This window comes from Sturnus vulgaris, chromosome 31 (genome assembly GCF_052056855.1).
Source record: "Sturnus vulgaris isolate bStuVul1 chromosome 31, bStuVul1.hap1, whole genome shotgun sequence".
Taxonomy (NCBI): Eukaryota; Metazoa; Chordata; class Aves; order Passeriformes; family Sturnidae; genus Sturnus; species Sturnus vulgaris.
This window is the reverse complement of record NC_142273.1, coordinates 392,937-416,131: the sequence shown is the minus strand read 5'-3', so window position 1 is coordinate 416,131 and position 23,195 is coordinate 392,937. Positions and strand designations below refer to the sequence as shown.

At 52.8% G+C, this 23,195-nt stretch overlaps 1 protein-coding gene and 1 pseudogene across 1 annotated transcript in view; both read left to right on the top strand.

The window, feature by feature from the left end:
• The window catches only part of LOC148220707 (Fc receptor-like protein 3), a 125,625-nt gene that overhangs the window by 23,650 nt on the left and 78,780 nt on the right, over positions 1-23,195 (top strand). Inside the window, exon 5 of the mRNA XM_088180985.1 lies at positions 5,022-5,300. Coding sequence (XP_088037111.1) covers positions 5,022-5,300 — 279 coding nt within the window. The remainder of the gene's footprint in view (positions 1-5,021; positions 5,301-23,195) is intronic.
• LOC148220708 (uncharacterized) lies at positions 17,499-18,742 on the top strand (annotated as a pseudogene).

Here is a 23,195-nt window from a genome sequence, read left to right as displayed (position 1 = left end):
CGATTCAGACTCTGGGATGAGGGTCCCAGGACAATGTGGCCTTCAGGGATTTGTGATCATGGGATGCATCCCAGGGATGGGGGTGCCATGGGAATGGGGGTCCTGGGGGAATAATGGACCCCAAGGGAAGGGGTGTCCCAGGGGCTGGAACTACCAGGATGGAGATCCTTGGAAATGGAGATCCTGAGGAATGGCAGTCCTGGGAAGAGGGTCCTAAGGAAGGGTGGACAAGGAATGGGGGTTCCATGGTTGGATTCCCAGGGGAATGGGGGTGCCATGGATGGGCAGTTGCTGGGTGGGCCCGTGGGTGTCAGCTCCTGCTCTGGGTGCCTCTGATTTTAGGATGACCCAGGGCCCCATGCAGCCTCCCTTGGATGTTCATTTCCTGGGCAGGCATCACATGGGGTCCTGGGTAGCTCTGCTTCTGTGCCCTCCCCTGCCCTTGACATTTTCCTCTCTTTATTTCTCTGTTTTCCTTATTTTCCTCACTTTTGTGCCATGCTCCCTTATTCCCAATTCCTGGCTCAGAAACCCTGGGGAGCACCTGGGCAGGGAATGGGTTGGGGGAACCCCAGGGACGGAGAAAAGGGGGTGGGGGGTCTGCCGGGAGGGATGGGGAGGCTGTGGGGGCTGGGGGTGTCCAGCTGAGCCCCCCCAACACTTTCCCTTTCTCTCTCCTGCAGCAGAAGGAAGAGGCCGTTTGTGCTGAGAGTCACACGGGGGCGGGTTCTGTCCTGGGGGGCACATCCAGGGGGTCCTGCCTGAGGGGATCCTGTTCTGGGGGTGACACGTTCTGGGTGGATTTTGTCCCAGTGGTGACACATCCCAGCAGGAGAGATCCTGTCCTGGGGGATGGGGGTTCTGGGCAGGGTCCCTGGACACATTCCCTGAGGAAGTCCCTGTCCAGGGTAGGGGACATCCTGCACACCCCTGTCCCGGGTGGGTGGGGGGCCCTGGCGACCCCCTCTGTCCTCAGTGGGGCACTGTGACCTCTGTGACCTCTGGGGTGCCCCAATTTGGGGTGTGACCCGCCCACTCTACACCCCCTCATTGGCTGCCCCCGCCCATCTGGGAGCCCTCCATCCCCATTTGGGAACCCTCACAGGTGCAGCCCCTCGGCCCCATTGCACAGCCCACCAGGATCATTCTGTGGGGGAAAAACCCCAGCGGGGCTGACTGGGGAGGGGGATGGACATGGGCTGGTGTCAGTCAGGGAGGGCACAGACACCCCAAAAACACCCAAAGCCACCCCAAAAACACCCAAAAGCCCTGCAGGGCCTCAGTGCTGGCAACCAGGAGATGGATGAGACCCTGCACATGAAACACCTGAGAAGCTCTTGGGGGGCTTCCCCCTCTCCCTCCTGCTCCCCACAATCCCCCCACGGGGTTTCTGTCCTGAGGGGTTGGGACACTTTGGTTTATTGGGGTTTGGGAGAAATCCTGTTCCACACTTCTCCATTTTCCCTCATCCCCTGCAGGATCTGAGCTGGCAAGAGCAGCTCGGCAATGGAGCCCCAGGCAGGAAGGAGCTCCCAAACTGCTCCTCCTTGAAGCCAGTGGCCATCCAAGTGTGGGGCCCAGCCATGGCCCAGCCCCACTGCACAGGGATGGGCATTGGCCAGCCCTGCTCTGGCCAGCCCCAGCTGGCAGCCAGGACCTGAGGCTCCCCCCGCCCCCTTGGCTTTGATTCTCGCAGCTCTCGAGCTGCTGCAAAGGTGACAATTCTGAGGGGGAAAAGGAGTGGCTGTGGTTTGCTCAGCTCTGCAAGAAGCACAAAACCCAGGGTGAGCCCAAGCAGTGGCTCTGCGAGGGCCTTTGATGGTTTTCAGAGCAGGGCTGGCTGGAAACCCCCCCTGCAGGGGCAGCTGCGAGGGAACCAGTGCGGAAATGCAGCAATTGATCATTTGGTCCCTGTGCCCAAGGCACTGAGAGAGCCCCAGAACTGCTGCAAATCCCACAAGGATCTGCTCAACGACCTGACCGGGACCCTCCTCCTTGAACAAAACCTGCAGCCCTCTGGAACCTGCCAGAAAGAATGTTTGTGTTCTGGATGTGGACAGCAGAAGAGAGGGAAAAGTGTGGAAATATCGAGCAGGGGCTCCACCCGTGGCTCTGGGGCACAGGGATGTCACAGCAGGAGCAGGGAGTGCCCAGGCAGGGGAATTGAGTGCAGGCTGCAGTGGATTTACCAGGGAATCAGACCCTGAGGGACACACGGGCATTGCCACAGATTGCTGTGCCCTGCTCCAAGGATGGACAGAGTTTCTCCCTTTTTGGAGCAGAATCCATGGGAAGTGAAGCAAATTTCAGGGTGGGAATGAGAAAAATGGGAAGAGTTCCTGACTATGGCCCAAGGAAAGCCTTCCTTAGGGCTGGGTTGGTGCCCAGCAGGCAGGGAACAATCCCATGGAGCTGTTGGACACTCAGGGAGATTCCACACTCTGTGTTATCCACAAGGAAATGCTGCTGTGGGAGGCAGCAATGGGCTCCTAAAGGGAACCAACAAATCTCATTGCTTCGTGTTTTGTGTTTGTTTTGTGAGCGACTTGTTGGGAGAACAATGATTCAAAGGTTTCTATAAACCAGATCATTTTATAGATTGTCCAATTGATTTTTGCTGAATTCATTTTTGATTGAGGAAAAATTGTTGAGGGAAAAGGTTTTTGCCTTTATTCGATGGATTTATAATTTTATCTCCAAGAACTGGGCATCAGGGAATTCAAGCAAATGTTTCCTGGGATTTCCCATCATCAAGGCAAGGTTGTAACCCGTGTCCCCTTAAGTTTGGGCCCCCCAGAGGTTCCAGGGCCCCACTGAGGACGGCAGGAATGCTCAGGGCCCCCAGGACAGAGGTGCCCAGGATGGATGTGCCACCTCTGGGACAGGAATCCCTAAGGACAGGGCACCCCAATTCCCCTGGGAACCCAAACATGGGAATCCCCATCCGTCATGTCATCCCTTCTTTGGCACCCCCATCCCTGGGATCCCTCCCATGAACACCAATCACTGGAGGCCACGTTGTTCTGGGACCCTCATCCCTGAGTCTGAACCCACCCAACCCTTGGGACCCCCATTCCCATGGGATCCCATCCCTGGCACCCCAATCCCCTGGACACCCAATCCTTGTTCCCCTGCACCACCTCAGCCTCCAAACTCTGGAAACATCCTGTCCCCACCATCAGCCTCATATGTCACTGGGTCCCCATCCTGTCCACACCCTGCCCCCACCGGAGTCCACCAACACGTGGGGACAAGAAGTGACCTCGCTTCCTGTCCCTTCATGGGAAGAGCCGCCAGCCAGGGGACAGGTGGCCACAGCAGCGAGTGACAGCCAGTGCCCATGGCCGGGGACAGCGGGATGGCCGGGAAGGTGGCGCTGCTCCTGTGGGGTGAGTGCCCCGGGCACGGGCCTGACGCCCCGGGGATGGGCCCCGCTGAGGCAGAGAGCGGTGGGGAGGGGGCACAGGGGGGCTGCCGGGTCCCCTGAGGTCCCCAAGGCCAGCAGAGCCAGGGCATGGGCATGGAGCCCAGTGTGAGCAGAGTCGTGGGGTGGCCCTGGAGACAGGAAGAGGGGAAATGGGATGTGGGGATGGGAACAGGGGGATCGAGATGGGGGGACAAGGATGTGTCAAAAGGAACCTTGGGGCTGGGGCAGCTGTGGGGACAGGGACAGGGAGACAGGGATGCAGGGCCAGGGACAAGGGCCACGTCCCATGCAGATGGGCCATGGGGACAGGTGCCATAGGAATGGGATCACGGGCACAGGGCCATGGGGATGTGGCCGTGGGGACAGGTGCTGTAGGGCTGGGGGAGGTGACCTGTGCACACATGGGGTGTCCACAGTGTCCCCATGTCCTGCCTCAGCCCAGGGTGACCGAGGTGTCCCTGTGCTCAAACCCTCCGTGCTACACCAGTGTTCCCGTGGGGACACTTTGGGGACAGACACCACACCAGGTGCCCCAGGTGATGCTGTCCCCATGGTGCCACCCCCAGCCAGCCCCATCCCTTCTCCGTTCCAGCCCAGACCCTCGGCCTCGCTGGTGAGTCCTCGGGGGATGCCATGTCCCTGCCCCGCTGTCCCCAGCCCCGTGGTGGCCCTGCCAGGCTGGTGTCCCCTGTCACCCGCAGGTGCCCAGAGCCCCCAGCTCCTGGTGGAGCCCCCCTGGAGGCCGGCGGTGCTGTGGGACCGGGTGACACTGACCTGCCATGGCTCGGGGACCACCGGTGACACCACCTGGTACAAGGACGGGCAGGTCAGGTGGTGGCAGGGGAGACCCGACCGCTTCCGTGTCACCGACAGAGGCACCTCCCAATGTGGCAGACCCGGCAGTGGGCTCAGCCCCACCGTGGTGGTGTCAAATGGTGAGGGGGATCTGAAATGCTCAGGGTGGCTCCCTGATAGGTCTGGCTGGGCTCCACTCCGTGGGTGGCCTCACAGCCCTCGTGTGGTGAGAGCCTGTCCCCTGCACACAGGGACATCCCAGTGAACCCCAGTGCATCCCAGTGTGGTGGGACCCCTGTGAGGGCAGCTGTTTCACGGGGCTGTTCCTGGTGTCCCTGGGACCCTCCCGCGCAGTGGACACTCCAGCCAGATGTTCCCGCTGCCATGGGCACTGTTTGCAGCTGTCTCGGGCTCCTCAGTGTGACGGGACCCTCCTGTCCCACAGACCTGCTGGTGCTGCAGGTGCCAGCACGGGCGCTGCTGGAGGGGGACACGGTGACACTGCGCTGCCGGGGCCGGCCGGCCATGCCTGTCACCATGGTCCGATTTTACAAGGACGAGAAGGATCTGGGAGAGTCCCTCCAGGGTACCGAGTTGTCCCTGTCCCCCCTGCGGCTGCAGAACAGCGGCCGCTACCGCTGCGAGGGCTGGGTGGGTTCAAGAGCGACACAGTCAGCACCGGTGACAGTGACAGTGCACGGTGAGCACCCCCACGGCTGCAACTCCAATATCCTGACACCCCCAAAGCCACTTCTCAATGGACTCAGAGTCACAGTCCCCACCCCCATCTCCTTCCCAGAGCTCTTCTCGGTGCCGCTGCTGGAGGGTCCCCCGGAGCTCCCCGAGGGGTCCCCCCTCAATCTCAGCTGCCTCAGCACCCCCAGCCCCCTGCGGCCCCCAGCCCCCCTCCTGTACCGCTTCTACCGGCACGGGCAGTTGGTGGGGGGCCCGCAGGGGTCCCCGCAGCTCCTGGTGCCCGCCGTGGGGGTCTCCCACTCGGGGAATTACAGCTGCGAGGTGCGCTCCGAGCGGGGGGCCGTGCGGAAGAGCAGCGCCCGGCTCGGCGTCACGGTGCGCAGTGAGTGCGGGGATGGGCACGGGGAGCCCCCACAGCCCCCACGGGACCCCCACCTGGCTACATCCTTGACCCCAGAAATGTTTTTTTTGCCCCCTGCTTCTACCGTGTGTCCCCTCATCGCTCTCTGTGTCCCCACACCCCCCATGGGGTGTCCCCATCCACCACATTTCCCCATCAAACCCATCCCTCCCTTCCCCCCTCCTCCCACACCGGGTGCCAGCCCCTCCCCCCGGCCTCAGCCCTGTCTGTGTCCCCGCAGTGCCCGTGGCCAATGCCACCATCACGCCCGGTCCCCCGGCACTCCAGGTGCGCCCAGGTGACCCCGTGACCCTGCGCTGCTCGGTGCAGGTGGGCTCAGCCCCTGTCACCTTCACCTGGCTGCACCACGGGCAGGAGGTGGCCCAGGGTCCCCTCCTGGAGCTTGGGGCCGTCGATGTGGGACATTCGGGCACCTACCAGTGCGTGGCCACCAACCAGCTGGGACAGGACGGGCACCGCGTGTTCCGGGCACTCAGCCCAGAGCTGGCCCTGGAGGTGACACCACAGGGACACTGGATCACAGGTGGGGTCACACGGGCTCATTGGGATTGCAGGAGTCCTGCAGTGACAGGTGACCCTGATGTGTCCCTTCTGTCCCCAGCAGTGGCCGCAGGCCTTGGTGGGTCCCTCCTCATCCTGGTCCTGCTCATGGCTCGAGCTGTGGGCTGGCACCAGTGTAAGATCATGGGTGGGTGACAATGAGGGTCCTGGGGAGCCGCCTAAATGTGGGGTGATGGGGCAGCACCCACAGCCTTGGACTTGTGCAGTGCTGAGAGCTCAGGACCTTTGCTCAGGGTCTTGAAGGTTTTGGGGTGGTGTTGGAGGGACTTGCAGGGATTTTGGAGGTTCCTTCAGTGAGCTGGGCGGAATTTGGATGCTCCCCTTCCCTGCCAGGCTTGAGCTTCTAGGAGCTCAGGGGGTCCAGATTACTAGGGTGGTTCAGGGTTTCTCAGGGACACCATGGATGCTCAGAGGTCCTGGGGGAAATTGAGGGTGCAGTGGGGTTTGAGGATTCCTGAGAGAGGTCGGGGCCAAGGGGACCCCACAGTTACCCCTCCCCTCTTTCCTTTGCAGCTGCCAGGAAGCAGCAGGAAAGGTGAGTGGGGGGCTCAAACCACACTCTCCCCTTTCACCCCAACCCCCAAGAACTCCCATCCCCCCCACACATCCCCTTGATTCCCTCAGGGCCCCCCCGGAGCCCCCGGCCCCCCCAGAGGAGGGGGAGGTGCTGTACACCCACGTCGTGATCACCAAGCAGACGGGGGGTGAGTCCGGGCTGGGACACAGGGACACGTCACCCATGGGTGTCCCCGTGCCCAGATGCCACAGCCAGTGTCTCTCGCAGTGTCCCCCTGTGCCACCACACTCCAGGATCCCCAGGTAACCTATGCGGAGCTGGCAGCCACCCATGGGCGACCACAGGAATGCGGGGACATCTATGGGAATGTGCTGTGACACTCGGGGCATGACTGGGTACTGGGGGGCACTGGGGGACCTCACCCATGGGCAACCACCTGTGTGTGTCCCTCCCACTGCTCCCATAGGTGCCCAACATTCACGGGCAAGTCTGACAAGTGAGGGGGCACGTGTGAGGTTGCACTGGGCACCCAGAGCTCCCCATGTCCCCTGAAACCCAAAGGTCTTCTCCATCCCCTTTCCACTGCCACCAGTGTCTTCCCATTCCACATCTAAATGCTCCCAGAACCCTCCAACACTTCTCCATTATCTTCCCACAGTGCTCCCAACACCCCCAAGGGCTCCCTATTTCCCCTCCCAATGCCTCTCCATTGCTCCCAGTAGATCCAGGTGGTTCCCATTCTCTTTCCCAGTACCCCTGTACTCCCAGTCCCTCTGCAATGCCCCTCTCAGCACTACCAGTACACCCACAGCTCCTCATCACTCCTTCTCGTGCCCGAGGAACAGAGGACTCATTGCCCATTTATATGCACTGAAATGCAGCTTTTTGGTTCAACTGGCAGAGATGGTGTTTCTTTGTTCAGCTCTGTCGCGCTTTAGGAATGGGATTCTCCAGTTTTGGGCTGCCACTAAAAAACACTGCTCTGGATTCCCTTCTGCCCTGTCTCAATCCCCTCCTGTGCCCTGTTCCCCACACCATGAGGTCAAAAAGGCCCTGGGGGGGTTCCGCAGCCTCCCCCTTTCCCAGGGCAATGGGGATCAGGCCATGGCACAGGGTGGGGTGTCAGGGACAGGAAAAGTTGGAAGTCTCGAGACATTTTGCGACACCTGTGTGTGACAGGGCTGGGTCAGGCCTTGCTGTTGGTGACACAGGGCCCCGTGTGTCAGTCAGTCTGTCAGCCATGGCACTCTGGGGACAGAGTGACGATCTGCCAAACCCAGCTCCTGAGTGGCTGAGGGACCAGGAGTCCCACCTTGGCAGAAGGATCTTGGTGGCCCAAGAGCTTCAAAGGCAGAGCATGAGGTGGCCAAGTGTCTGAGCCTGTCTGCTCTTGGAGTGTCTGCCCCATCCATGCTGGATCCCAGGAGCTGGAAACTGTCTTGGTTTAAAAGAGAAACGTCTGCCAAGGAAAGCAGGAACCTTCCTGGAATGGAAATAGGAGCCGTCCCTCCAAATTGTTATAACTGTGAAAATTATGGGGCTTGCAGGCAAAAATGTAAGAAAAGGAATAACAGTTCATTGCTGGGAAATTTATAGAACAGAACAGAACAAACAACAACACGAGAAGAGAAATTTCCAACCCCCTCAGGGCTGTTTGTTCATCTTTGGTGCAGTTCTGGCCACGGCCAGCAGGGGGCACTGCAGGGAGCAATCCCGGCCAGCAGGGGGCGCTGCAGGGAGCAATCCCGGCCAGCAGGGGGCGCCCCGGTGCCGCTCGATCCCCTCAGGGGCCATGGCGGCCTCGGGCGGGAGGGACCAGGGGAAATCGCTCCTTTTGCAAACTCACGCTTTGCACCAATCGCTCCCGGCACCAGCACCGGCAGCGCCCGGGCAGAAGAGACCAAGGCAGCAGCTTGGATCCCAGTGCCCAGGGGCAGCGCAGCAGTGTCCCGGGGCCAGGCACACACCCTGCGCAACACCCGCCACCGCTCTCCCTGATCCCCAACGCAAGGAAGGCACCACCCAACCCCAGGCAGCTCTCAGCTCCACAACAGCACCTCTCGGGCCTTTCCAGCACAACTCCTGAAAACCCTCAGCCTTTCACTGCCTTTTCCTCCTTCAGCCCTGGCACAGCAGTTTTGGGAATGCTGAATTCCCTTGGGATGTTGAGGAAAGCAGGTGCTCCTTGCTGACAGTGCCAGGGCTCCTCAGGGGCTCCACAGCTTGTTTGGAGCTGCTGCTCTTCCTGGGCCACTGCTGGTCCCAACACAGCAGCCACAGTGGTAGGAGTGAGAGGAGGAGGTGGAGGAATCTGAAAGCAGAGCCTCATCTCCGAGGGCTCTGTAGTTGTAGCTGGAGCGCAGGGACAGCCCGGGATGGGAGCAGTGCATTGGGGTGGCAAAATGGGATGAAACTGGAGGCGGTTGGGCCGGTGCCCCTATTCTGCTCTGAGTGCTGAAGACCTTTAACAAGATCTTCTAATTAAGGTCGGGGTTCCTGAAATTCAGCTGTGCTGCTAAATCATCGCTGTGCACAAACACACGGCTCTGATGCCTCTCCCAGGGATTTTGGGCTACTATGGCAGCACTGGACACATTTTGGGGCTCAGATGCCCCCAACTCTGCCCACAAGGAGTTTTTTTGGGTGCTGGGAAGGTTTTGTGGAGCTTCTCACCTTGGCCACTGCACAGGGATGGGCATTGGCCAGCCCTGCTCTGGCCAGCCCCAGCTGGCAGCCAGGACCTGAGGCTCCCCCCGCCCCCTTGGCTTTGATTCTCGCAGCTCTCGAGCTGCTGCAAAGGTGACAATTCTGGGGGGGGAAAGGCGTGGCTGTGGTTTGCTCAGGCCTGCCAAAAGCACAAAACCCAGGGTGAGCCCAAGCAGTGGCTCTGCGAGGGCCTTTGATGGTTTTCAGAGCAGGACTGGCTGGAAACCCCCCCTGCAGGGGCAGCTGTGATGGAACCAGTGCGGAAATGCAGCAATTGATCATTTGGTCCCTGCCCCCAAGGGTCTGAGAGACTCCCAAATGTCCCACAAATCCCACAAGGATCTGTTTAATAATCTGAGCAGGACCCTCCGTGGTGCGAGCTAAGTAGGCAAAGCTGAACAAATACCATTTCTCCCAGTTTAATCCAAATGCTGCTTTTTGTGTTCAATAAGAAGCACTATGGTCCTGTGCCTCTGGGGGAGGCACTGGGGGAGGGAATGGGGATCCTCTGGGGGTCTTCACACCATTGTCCAGGATGCATGTCCCCCATTGTCACCCACCCATGTGGTGCCACCAGTGAAAGGCCACAGTGACACCCATGATCAGGACCAGGAACAACAGTGACCCAAGTGTGGAAGCCAGTGGGCCTGCCACGTCTTCTCTCCCAGCCTTGCCCTAGAGGGGTGTCCCTTAAATGGAATGTCCCTTGAATGGCCTGTGATTATCTCATCTCAACCCTGCTGGAAGGATGCTCCTTAGGTTGGCGCATCTTTTCTTACCATACTGAGCTATCCTCCAAAGGCTTCAGTGATCCCACCATGCCCTAGTACCTATGTTAATTCTTTGTAACTCATCGTTTTTTCCCCCTTGGTACCACCCTTGCTTTCCCCTGTAAAACCCCCTATTTTTCCCCCAGCTGTCTAGGGGGTAAAGGGAGCTCTCCCTGGCTCCCTTCACAGAGCTAATGGATAATAAATGAATTTCTATGGCATCACCAAACGAGGCTCCTGTCTCTCTGTCCCTGAGTCAGCCTGGGACAGCCTCCCAAGCAGAGCTGAATTTGCTGAGCTGAAATCACTGATCAGAGCTGATCACTTGTGGCCATGGCCACTGCTTGCTGAGGTTTATCTGGCGGCTAGGAGACCTGCCAGAAGACCCCTTAGAAGGCAGTCCCTTGTGGGACTTTCTCTCTGGGATGGTTGGCAGCATCCCAGGTCTGGAGCATCGGATCTCCACAGACCCTCCTAGCTGCCTACACCCAAGGAACCCTGCAGCCACTGCAGGAAATAGAGAAGGACACACTGGGGTCACCGGGGTCACCCCAGAGGTTCTGCAATCCCAGTGACCTCCTATGCCTGTTCTGTTTGTGTCACTGCCAGGGACAGAGCGGGGGTGAACCTGGGTCATCTATGATCTGGGGATCTCAGACCCACATAGGAACCCTGTGTGACCCCTGTGCCTCCTTGTCCCCGTGGTGTCACCTCCAGGGCCAGCTCTGGGCTGAGTGCCCGGAACACGCCGTGCCCGTCCTGTCCCAGCTGGTTGGTGGCCACGCACTGGTAGGTGCCCGAATGTCCCACATCGACGGCCCCAAGCTCCAGGAGGGGACCTGGGCCGCCTCCTGCCCGTCACGCAGCCAGGTGAAGGTGACAGGGGCTGAGCCCCCCTGCACTGAGCAGCTCAGGGTCACGGGGTGTAAGAGACGGTCTGACGTTTCCCTCATTTGCCTCACGATCATTGGAAGGACAGAGACTAAGACCCTGAGGACCCCACTTTGCTTTGGATAGGAGTTCTGGCCTTGTCGAGGTGGATGCTTGCCAAGTAATCGTTTGCAGGTGTTTACTGTGCTGTCATGGTACACTGCTCACATGTTCTGTATGTCTACACCTGCTTCTCTGAGCACCTCACAATAGTCCATAGATCTCGTCATCTCTTGGCCAGATGCCACTCGCTTGGGAAAAGGACTATAAAAAAGTGACTCTCTGGAGAAACTTTGAGATCTCCCAATGGAACAAAGACATGTCTATTGACAGAGGACCATGAGGACGTTATCTCATCTGTTGGTACCTATTCCCCCACCCTCTCTTTCTCTCTCTCTCTCTCTTTACTTTGTTTTCTTTATTTCTCTCCCCTTTATCACATAAATTGTGTTGTTAGCACTCAATAAAAGTGCGCTAACTTACTATTGTCTGTCGGAGAAGGGAGACGCGGACACCATATGGTCATCAGCAAAGTCTCATTTATTGATATGCAGAGTGGTGATTAAATACAGTGCTTAATTAGCTCATGCATAGTGCAAAATCTGAGCTCATCATTGGTTTAGATGTGCGACTTAGCTAAGCACTTCGGCATTCATGTTTTTCTCAATTCTGCGTGCCTTCCTTATCTCAAGGACACTGTATCCGTGAGACTGAGGCCCACTTTGCTAGCTTCACTAAGTTGATCTGACTATGGCCTTTTTCTTCCAGCTATTCCTGCACCAGGCTCTCTACACTTCCCCCGTTTTCTTTTTGAGCTAGAAGAGTGGCATGCCAAGCTTTGCTGACAGTCTTTTGAATAAAATTTTGTAAGCAAGTTATCAAGCAAGGTAGCAATAAAGCTAAGCACAAGAATATACCCAACACCATAATAGCATACTTAATAACGGTTCGAATCCATTCTTCAAGACCTAGGCTTTTTAACCACTCGTCAATGCCCCAACCATCTTCTTCTTTTAGGTTGTGTAATTTCTGCTGCATGTTTTGTATCTTTTTGTGGATGGACTCAGAGTGGTTAGATAAATTCATGCAGCACATTCCCTTGAACTTCTTGTAACCATACTGGCAACCTTACTAGGCAGGTTTTAAAAAGGATTTTGTACTCCCTCTAGACTTAAACAGATTGATTCTTGCTTTGTTATGTTAGCGAATGTTACCCATACGTTTTTCCGAGGCGCATGCTGCATTGGAAAAGATTTTGTGCGAGCAAAGTTAGCAAGCATAAGCAGTGTAATGATCATCATTTTGATTTCTTTGGCGGCCTATTCTTTTTACGCCCTGTATTACTCCCTGTTATCTGCAGTTGTTTCACCTTTTCTATACTCTGATTCAATACCTCCTCTGGGTCTGTATCGGGCTTAACTGGTCCTACCCGAGGCCAAGGCAGGTGTGGGACTTTATGTCTGCATCTTGCAGCGATAATGTGCGAATGTGTATAGATGTGCTGCCTCTTAATCCAGTTGGTAAGTTCCCACCGGGCCCAAGCTAACAGGAGCTGTTCTGGTGTCTTGTATAGGTTTCGTACCTGGGCATATGGCACTCCTGCTTCTTTTTCTAGGGCCCGACCCCAATTTGAATCTTTTAGGTCGTCACTTTGACACCTCCAGCACCACAAACTAAACACTGCTCTCTGTTCCACCCACGAGCAGCCCCCACAGCCCCCGCACTTTAGGGCTACCCAGGCTTCACACCATGACCCCCCACACGCACAACAAGGACGGTTGCTGAGAGGCTGTTCCTCTTGGTGGGCGTGGCTCTCAATCCAATCAGCCCAATTCGGTGGTGGCTGCCTTAGCGCCTCACAGGCAGCGTTGTTATAGCGTCCCAACTTCTGTAAATAGGGCCGTAAGGTCACCGTCAACCTCTGTTGGATCCGCTCTTGGTCGACTGGAGTCAGCCGCCTCCTCAGGAATCTTTCCACCAGTTCGGTCATCTAGAATGGGCTTCATGTTGTTGTGGGGTTACGGTTACGGGTGCGGTTGGGTCAGTTCCTTTAAGTAGTGGCCTGAGGGAGTCTAGCAAGGAGTTGGGTATCCCAACAATCGGCTTGAGCCATTGCAGATCTCCTAGTAGTTGCTGTGCCTCATTTAGAGTGGTGATTTTTGTTGCAAGCTGGAGCTTCTGCGGCCGTACGATCTGGTTTGTGATAGACCACCCCAAGTACCTCCATGGTGTGGATCGCTGTATTTTTTCTTGAGCTATTATGAGGGATGCCTTTGCTAGGGCGCTTTGAATCTCCTGCATCTGAGTGTCTGTAAATGCTGATTCTTGAGCAAAGAGGATATTATCCATATAATGATAAATAATTGTGTTGGGCCACTGTATTTTCAATGGTTGTAATGCGGCATCAACATACAGTTGGCACAGGGTAGGCGAGTTTTTCATTTCTTGTGGAAGAACAGTCCATTCATACCGTTTATTCGGTTCTTCTCTGTTTATTGCTGGTAGGGTGAACGCAAATCTTTTAGTATCTTGAGGGTGTAAGGCTATAGTGAAGAAGCAGTCCTTTAGATCAATGATCAGAAGAGGCCAATGCTGTGGGAGCATTGCTGGGTTGGGGAGGCCTGGCTGTAATGCCCCCATCGCCTCCATCTGATTATTTACTGCTTTTAAATCGTGCAGAAGACGATATTTTCCTGACTTCTTTTTGATCACAAAAATTGGCGTGTTCCATGGGCTTGTTGAGAGTTTCAAATGTCCTTGTTGGAATTGTTCCTTTACGAGTTGATGTGCTTGTATTAGACTTTTCCTTTTTAGAGGCCATTGCTTAACCATTACCGGTTCATTGGTAGTCCAGGTGATTGGGATCGGGAAAGTCCAAGCAATGGCAATTACTCCAAAGGGTGCTCGTTGGATAAAACGACCCCCATCTGAGCCAAAATGTCCCTTCCAATCAAGCAATGTACCGATGGCGGTAATGCAACTACGGACAACACAGTCACCAAATCTTGCCCATCTATAGTGACCCTTACTGGAGGTGTTTTTCTAGCGAGGGTGAATCCTCCGACGCCCGTGACGGTATCCGTAGTTTGCACTGATGGCCAGTTGTGGGGCCATTTTTCTGGAGAGACAATGCTGGTATCTGCCCCAGTGTCTAGGAGTCCCATCATTTCTATTGTCTGTCCTGCATAGGTTAGTTTCACCTTCTTTTTGGGTCTGGTATGGAGATCCATTGTGAGCATAGCAATACCTGATGATCCGAATCCTTGGTCTCCACGTGGGGTTTGTTTTTGTGGTTGAACACCCCGGCTCAACTGTGGAAGTGGAATAAATTGAGCAACACGCTGACTTGCTTCAATTGTCAGAGGAGGAAAAGGAGTATAAACCATTATTTGTATTTCTCCTGTGTAGTCTGCATCGATGACACCTGGTAGCACAAACAGTCCTACAATGGAGCTCGACGAGCGTCCCACTATTAGTCCTCCATGAGCTTGTCCTTTGATATTTATCGGGCCATAAACTCCAGTTGGGACTTTGACGGGGCGAGCTGTCATCAAAGATGTTTTTACTGCGGCTGCCAGGTCGAGTCCCAGGCTCCCTGTTGTGGCTGGTTGTAGACAGGAGATGGCGCTGGTGTCACGGCGGCTACTTGTGACCGGGGCCAATATGGCAGCGGCCGCCGGGGGTTGATCGGCGGCGCCTGTCGGGCCGCGCCGCATCCACCCGCATCTGTAGCAGCGCGCCGAGGGAGGCCGGTGGTCGCTCGATGTGGCCGGGGCCGCCGTAGAAGCACGGAGCGGAGCAAGAGCGGCTAACACCTGTGACTGTGTGGACTCGGCTTGTTTCTGCAGTCCCAAGCCTAATTCTTTTAGTGCATTAACCAAGAAAACCTGCGCCCCTCTCATATACTCTGGGACTCCTGCCTTTTCAATAGCAGCAGCAGCCTTATCTACAAAGTCCCCAAAGGATTTATTTCTTTTCTGTTTTATCCCCATATACATGGGTATGCCTGAGCTATCTTTGACTTGATCGATGGCACTCCTTACTAGACGCATGGCTTCCCTAACCTTGTCGGGTCCTGAAATCATTTGAGCTTCTGTCCTGCGGTATTGACCCAATCCCATTAGTTCGTCTATGGTAATTCCAGCTAACGGATCTCCCGGGCCCCTCTGTGTTGCAACTGACTCCTGAACAAGAGCTTGCCAGTGGGCGTTAAATAGCAACTGCTGATGTTGCGTGAAAATCAGTTTCACTATACTTCTCATATCATTTGGCAACAGCAGGTATGTATCGAACAAGAAATCTAGCATCTGCTTAGCTGGCTCACTCCGGAAACCAAACTGACTCACTGTCTGTCTTAGCTGGGCTAGCAGCTTCCAGTCGGGAGGCGAATATGCTCCCACTTGGACGGCTTGTCCTTGTTGGTTTATTCCCTGTGTATACGTGACGGGGAAAACCCAGGCTTTCGCTGCGTCAACAGCGCTCTCGTCCCCAGTCTCCAAGCCGTGTCTGGCTAGCATACTCCACGCCTCCCCCCGCCGTCTTGCCATCTCCTCCCACAGGTCGCTTTCCGCCCTAGGGACCGGAGCTGGCTCCACGGCGGGCTTAGGGACGCTGGGCTCAGACCGGCAAGGGGATTTTTCGCCGCCGGTCTGGGGCCCTTCGCCCTCGGAAGGCGGGGTTACTCCGCCTTCTGCAATTGTCTCCGCCGCCGCGGCGGAATCCTCCTCAAGCTCTTCTAAGGGGGGTGCCGAGGGCCAAGCGCAGCTAGCCATGTCTGTCATTCCTGCTGTCTCCCCAGAGATAGGTATTTCTACTCTGGTCGTGCTGGGTGCTCGGGGCTCATTATCGCCATACAGAGCATTTCTTTTATATGCCTCTACTGCCTCCCGAGCCGCCCTTCTCTCCGCCTGCTGCTTCAGTAGTGCGTTATGAACTACCCGCCAGATCTTTCCCAGCTTTTTTGCTGTTTTATCATCCTCTAATACCGCCTCCCACAGTGCATCCCCTAACTTACGCCACTCATTTAAATCATGCACGGTGTGAGGATTAGAGAATAAACCTTTAGCATAACCCCAGACTAACAACCCCGGTATGTCCTTCCTGGGATTAATCTCTTTTAACCCTAACTTATCTATATGTACTATAAATAAATCATATGCTGCTTGCCTGTCCATTTTTTGTCGTCAGCGCTGTTGCAACTCTCCGGCTTCGGCAGCACGTATGGCCCAGGACCACCTTTATGGCTCCTGGGGGTGTCTTCCCTACGTCGTTTGACACCGACCCGGTTGCAGCAGGCCCCAACTCTACTTCACCGACCGTGGCGCGTTCTCCCCCGTTTTCTTTTTCAGCGACGGAGGCACGTCGGGGTTCACCATTTGTCGGAGAAGGGAGACGCGGACACCATATGGTCATCAGCAAAGTCTCATTTATTGATACGCAGAGTGGCGATTAAATACAGTGCTTAATTAGCTCATGCATAGTGCAAAATCTGAGCTCATCATTGGTTTAGATGTGCGACTTAGCTAAGCACTTCGGCATTCATGTTTTTCTCAATTCTGCGTGCCTTCCTTATCTCAAGGACACTGTATCCGTGAGACTGAGGCCCACTTTGCTAGCTTCACTAAGTTGATCTGACTATGGCCTTTTTCTTCCAGCTATTCCTGCACCAGGCTCTCTACAATTGTCCCCTGCTGTGTCATTTGCATCCTGAGATCAAATGAACCGTCATGACCCCCGCCTTTATTGGCAGATCATGACATTTAAATTGGCGTCATGGACAGGATTTCTGACAGACAGAAGGGATGCAAGGTTGTGTGTAGTCTGTAATAGGGGAAGGACGTTTTGCTCCAGCCACACCCAACTGGCCATCTCAAAACGGGTGAGCTTGTCTAGAAAGCAAGGGGGGAAATTTCAGGTTTCCTGTAAACTGCACACACCTAGGCGAAAAGCATCCCCACACACGACTGAGGGCTCCGTCTTTGGAATTTCACAAAAGATCTTTTGGTGCAAAAGGCAGGACTGTTTGCTTGTGTGAGTTTTGACTGCTTGGTGTAGTGAAGAGATAACCAGAGATTTACACTGAAGGTGTCCTTCCCAAGTAGTTTTGGTCTCTTCACCCACACGGGAAGTGAAGGAGAACACATCGAAAGCTGTGTGTATGTGTGTAACTTAAGCAATAAATCTCCCTGTAGTGGTTTTGACTTATCCCTTCATAAAATCCTGAAATCCCAGTGCAACAGATGAACCTGCCTTTTATGCTCTATTAGCTAAATATAACCCAGACTCTCCCAAGGAGGGGAAGAGTGGGCTCACAGTAACTGGTTTAATTTAGAAAGTTTGATTGATAGAACACGTTCTTTGCAACATGAAACAAAATTCAAATTTGGCAAAAATAAAACTGTACTCTGCTCAGTTTTGGGAGCTTGTCTTACAGCTGCTATAGAAACTTGCTTCAAGCAAGGAAGTGAGGAAAGAACAATTATAGACTCTTTAAAAAATCTAGTTGAAATTTTGCAAAAACAGTTAGATGAAGAAAGGAATGAGAATCATTTGTTACAAGCTGCCCTAAGAGAATAATATGCCAAAAATTTAAAGCATACTGACTCACCAAAAGAAACAGAGGAGAAGGAATTTGCTCACGTTAATCAAATATACCCTCAAAAAGAACTAACTCTGATGGAAAATTCTGGCGAACACTGCTGTCCTAGCTTGAGACCTGTGATTAAAACAGAATATAATTATATCGATGATGAGGATTATGACCCACATATAATAACTAAAGAAATCCTGTACACTACTACTGAACTAGCTAAGTTAAAAAAAGAGTACGGACGTCTCCCTCACGAGTCTGAGACAGAATACGTATTTTGAGTGTCTCTCACTGGGGGAGATCAGATTCAATTATCAGAACAAGAAGCTAGTCGGTACTGGGGACATGGAGTTTTCTTAACAGCGGGAGACAGATGTAACTCATGGTCCCTAACTCAGCATGCAGCTTCTTGGGCAGGGGGGCGTAACCCCTTGGAAAGGGGTGACCCTGTAGCTATAGTTGGTACCCTCGACCAACTCCTAGAAAACATTCACAAAGCTGCCTGCTTGCAAATGATACATGAAAGAAAATTAATTGCTGGCTATGAATCATCTATGCAATTACCTATAATGCTTGAAATTATGGCCCCTTTAATTCGCAGTCTCCCAGAGTCACTTAAACCTACAGTAATTCTCCTTCCAAAAACCATTGCAGCTATAACCCCTGTAGATAGACTAGATGGAGTTCTTGGGAACCCGAGCCACCAACTCGGTTCCACTGACTCTGGGGCCATTCCCTTCCCTCCTTATGTAACCCCTCCTCAGCAGCCACCAGGTTTACAATCTGTGTTCTCCTGCCCGTAACTGTAAAATTTGGACATGGAGCGAAATTGCAGAAGAACCACTGAATTACAGTAGAAAATACGGACCTGTAAAGATCCCAGAGGAAAAATTAGAGAAAACAAAGGGTGTTAGATACATTGCTTCTCCTAATGATAAACCAGAAAAAGTTAAACAAGTCTATTACCACCAGTATTGGTGGTTATTAGGTGTCGCTGTTAGCTATAAGATGAGCTATATGAACAGCAAAAGAAAACCCAGCGACCAGTCTCTTCTCAAGATAGAGAAAAGGGTACCTGATTGTAAAACTACCTTTTCTTATATACACTAGATTAATAAACCAAGAATAAAATACAGCTCATTGGGCAACACCTCTTGCAGGGATGTTTTCACTGTAAACAACACAGTTCTCATAGTACACACTCTGTAAACAGAAGCAGGTGCATGTTGTTTAAGATTCTTTACTTTCTGTTTTCTTCCAGGTTCCTGGGAAAGCTTCTGCTTTCCCAGACTGTGTATCCACAGTTAGGGATAAAGAAGGGGATCCCTAGAGATGTATTGGATGGCTTACCACTTCAAAAGTTGACAAAAATAGTTTCAAATTGGCACTGCTCCAAGTCTATTGTACCAAACTCCTCCACTGTACAGCCTAGTGCACACCTCCCTCACAGGTTCTGGGCAGTGAGCCAAAGAAATCTCCTCCACAGGTTCTGGGAGTTGAGCCAAAGTTATCTCCTTCTCAACTTCTGGGAGTGGAGCCAAAACAGCTTCAGAAGCAGGGAAACTAAAGACTCCATCTCTCATGAGTGAGCAGAGATGCGAGGGTAATTGGTTCTTTTTAGGGGTGCTCACCAGAAATCATAAAACTGAAGATCTACTGATAATAGCAATAGCTAGTCCTAAACGGACACTTACTACTTTTGTGGTTGACACTGGAGCCCAAATTTCTGCACTAACAAATATAGCTGCCCAGAAATGTGGAGTTGTTCCAATAAAGAAACGATATTGTGTTCTTAATGCCTTTGGAACCACAGAAGCTATTGGTAAAAATTACACTGCCTGGAGAGGAGAATCAATTACTAATCAAAATGGTAATTGGGGATATTCCAAACGATTTATTAGGAATGGATGTCCTTGCTGGGAGGCAGTGGGAAGACGAAGAAAGCTGCCTTTGGTCTTTTGGCACTCCACGTCTTAATATTAGACTGCTCCAAGCCGCACCTTCCCTACCGTTCAGCAAAATTACTAATGTAAAACAATACCCTCTTCCCTCAGGTGCCAAAGAAGGGATCAAACCTATTATACAGGACTTGAGAGATCAAGGAGTAATAATTAATACTCATTCTCCTTTCAACTCTCCACTATGGCCAGTCCAGAAACCCAATGGAAAGTGGAGGCTGACAGTAGATTTTTGCAGGCTAAATGCCAACACAGACCCTCTTACAGCAGCTGTCCCAAATTTAGCTGAATTAATAACATCAATGCAAGAAAAGGCTCACTCAATCATGGCAACTATAGATGTCAAAGACATGTTTTTCATGATACCGATACAACCAGAGGATATGAACCATTTTGCCTTCACATGGGAAGGACAGCAATACACCTTCCCTAGGCTTCCTCAAGGGTACAAACACTCCCCCACTTTGGCCCACCATGCTTTAGCCCAAGAATTAGAAAAGATACCCAAACTCGAAAATGGAGCTGTTTATCAATATATTGATGATATTCTTGTGAGAGGAGACGAAATACAAGTAGTGGGAGATACCCCAAAAAATGATTTCCCATTTGGAAAGCCTCAATTTACAAATTCCCTCAGAGAAAATTCAGAAACCTTCTCAGGAATGAAGTCTTTGGGAACTTGGTGGAAAGAAGGTATGACATGTCTTCCACCTGATACCGTAACCTCTTCAGATTAAAATTCTTGAATCCAGGAAAGATCTCAGACAAGCTCTAGGATTATTAGTGTTCTGGAGAAAACACATTCCAGATTTTTCAGTAATTGCCAGGCCTCTTGACGACGTGCTGAGGAAAGGGGTGAAATGGGATTGGACTCCTTTTCAGAAGGAAGCACTGTGCAACTGCTGATTTTTGAAGCAACAGCTCATCAAGCCCTGGGCCCTATTCATCCTACAGATGTTTTCCAGGTAGAACGGGGATTCACCATCTCAGGGTTGTCAGTGCACACATGGCAACGGGGCCCAGAAGGGCCTACAAGGCCTGTTGGTTTTTATTCCTGTGGCTTTGAAGATGCTGAAAAAAGATACACTACCTGGGAAAAAGGATTGTTTGTGGTTATCTTAGCTCTCATAGAAGTGGAGAAAATTGTACGACCAATTGTACAACCAATTGTATTGAGAGGCCCTTTCAAGGTTATTAAGACAGTCACTACTGGAACACCCACCTGATGGGGCGGCCCAGAGATCCTCAGTTAAGTAGTGGTATGCCCAGATCAAACATTACTGTAACATCTTCTCAGTAACAGAAGGAGCTGTAAAAATTATGGCCATACAAGAAGCTGAGAGCTTGGCTAGAAGCCATGACAAACCTGCCTCAGTAATTAAAGTAGCTCCTCCTTTCTCCCCCGAACAATCAGCAAATTCTTGATTCGCTGATGCTTGTGCCAAACAAGAAGGAAAAGTTAGGAAATACAGGGCAGTAGCCCTCCACACTTCCTCTGGTGAAGAAATTATTACTGAGGGAGAAGGCTGTGGCGCTGTGACACTACCACACAGAGAGAGACTCACAGCTGACTCCATGCAAGTTGAGCAGGAAAAGAGCCCTTTATTTACATTACATGTCTATTTATAGAATCCCAACAATGATCATGGATTGGACAGCGATGATGAGATCTCTTGACTCCATTGGTTCACCACATGTCCCTCAAATCTCTCTTCCTCCAAGGAGGAAAGCAAAACATTCATTGTTTATCAGAAAGAGTGTGAAAAAATGTAAAAGAAATCTGTCAACATCAGAAGGCCAGAACACAGGTGCAACATCTCACTGTCTCGGTTTGAAAGACAGGTATTTTGCTAAGGAAAGGCGAGAACCCCTTTCCTGAGATGCAGAGTGCAACCCCCTCCCTTCTAATTATTATGGTTTCAAATCAGAGGCTTTCAGGCAGAAGATATGGGGATAGGAGTAACAGTTCTTTACTGATAGCTAAGAAGGCAAAATAGCAGAAACAACAACAGCTATAAAAATTGACAACAGAACAGTATAGCTCAGTTCCAGTCCCTTTTGGCCAAGGCCCTCTCTTCCTGCGCTCAGTTACCGGTGCTGTGGGCAGGGCAGGTCCCGTGCAGCTGAAGGGGGCTGGGTGATGGTGGAAGTGACCCACGGGTGAGAGGGATGGAGGAGCGACTCTCTCCTCACAGTGTCAGTCTTGGTGCTCGGCAGAGTGTCCGGAGGTAGGAGGATGAAGTGGGAAAGCAGCAGAGCAGTGTTCGACAGCAGGGAAAGTGGCTCTCGGTGCTGGGATGGCGAGCAAGATGCTAGATCGGAGAACTGGCTGTTCTCCTTTCACTCAACGAGCAAAGTGAGAGTGAGAGTGAGAAAGAGAGGGAGAGCCCAGGCCCCTGTCCCACCTTTCCTTTTCAGGTCTCCCCCTATCCCCCACACCCCTTCGAGAGAAAACTATTGCTACTAAGGTGTAGCCACAAATACTTAGCATAACAATGGAAAAATTCCACAGGAAGAAGAGGGAACAATTCAACCCCCAACAGTATCCACCCTTGAATTTTTCAATACTAATATGCTGTATCAAATTAAAACCATTACATTATATACATATATGCAGTTAGAGACATAGGCACAGTTCTATAGGTATTTCACCCTAAGACAAGGTCTCCTTGGGGTATGCATGGGGTCTCTCCATTCTTTTGCATCATCCACCAGGTGCAACCTGGTCCCTGAGCGAATACAACTCCATGGATGGGATTGTCTTTGCTGGAGGCAGGATTCACCCAAACAGTTTTTCCTAGCATACCTCTCATGTGTACCACTGGACCTTATCTCCATCTGATATTCCCAAGGGCTCAGATTGGGCAGGGCGTGCTCGGTTAGTGGAACCTCGGGTGTTCACTAACCAGGTGGCCTTTGGTAGATTCCAGTTCTTGAAAGTTCCCCCACCCAGTGCCTTCAAGGTGGTTTTAAGCAGGCCATTGCACCGTTCAACTTTCCCTGCAGCAGGTGTGTGGTAGGGGATATGGTACACCCACTCAATGCCGTGTTCTCTAGCCCAGGTGTTTATAAGGCTGTTCTTGAAATGAGTCCCATTGTCTGACTCAATTCTCTCAGGGGTACCATGCCTCCAAAGAACTTGTTTTTCCAGGCCCAAGATGGTGTTATGAGCAGTGGCATGGGGCACAGAATAGGTCTCCAACAATTCAGTGGTGGCTTCCACCATTGTCAGTACATAGCACTTGCCCTGGCGGGTTTGAGGCAGTGTGATGTAGTCAATCTGCCAGGCCTCTCCATACTTATATTTGGCCCATCGCCCCCCCATACCAGAGGGGCTTCACCCGCTTGGCTTGCTTGATGGCAGCGCATGTCTCACAGTCATGGATAACTTGAGAAATACTGTCCATGGTTAGATCCACCCCTCGGTCTCGTGCCCACTTATATGTGGCATCTCTACCCTGATGGCCTGAGGCATCATGGGCCCATCGAGCCAGGAACAACTCTCCCTTGTGTTGCCAATCTAAATCTGTCTTTGACACCTCTATCTGTGCCGCCTGATCTACCTGCTCATTGTGTTCCTCATTAGCCCAACTCTTGGGGACATGGGCTTCCACGTGACGGACTTTCACAGGCAGCTTCTCTACCCGGGTGGCAATGTCTTTCCATTCATTGGCAGCCCAGACTGGTTTTCTCCTACGTTGCCAGTTAGCCTTTTTCCACCTTTCCAGCCATCCCCACAGAGCATTGGCTACCATCCATGAATCAGTGTAAAGGTAGAGCTTTGGCCACTTCTCTGTTTCAGCAATGTCCAGGGCCAGCTAAACA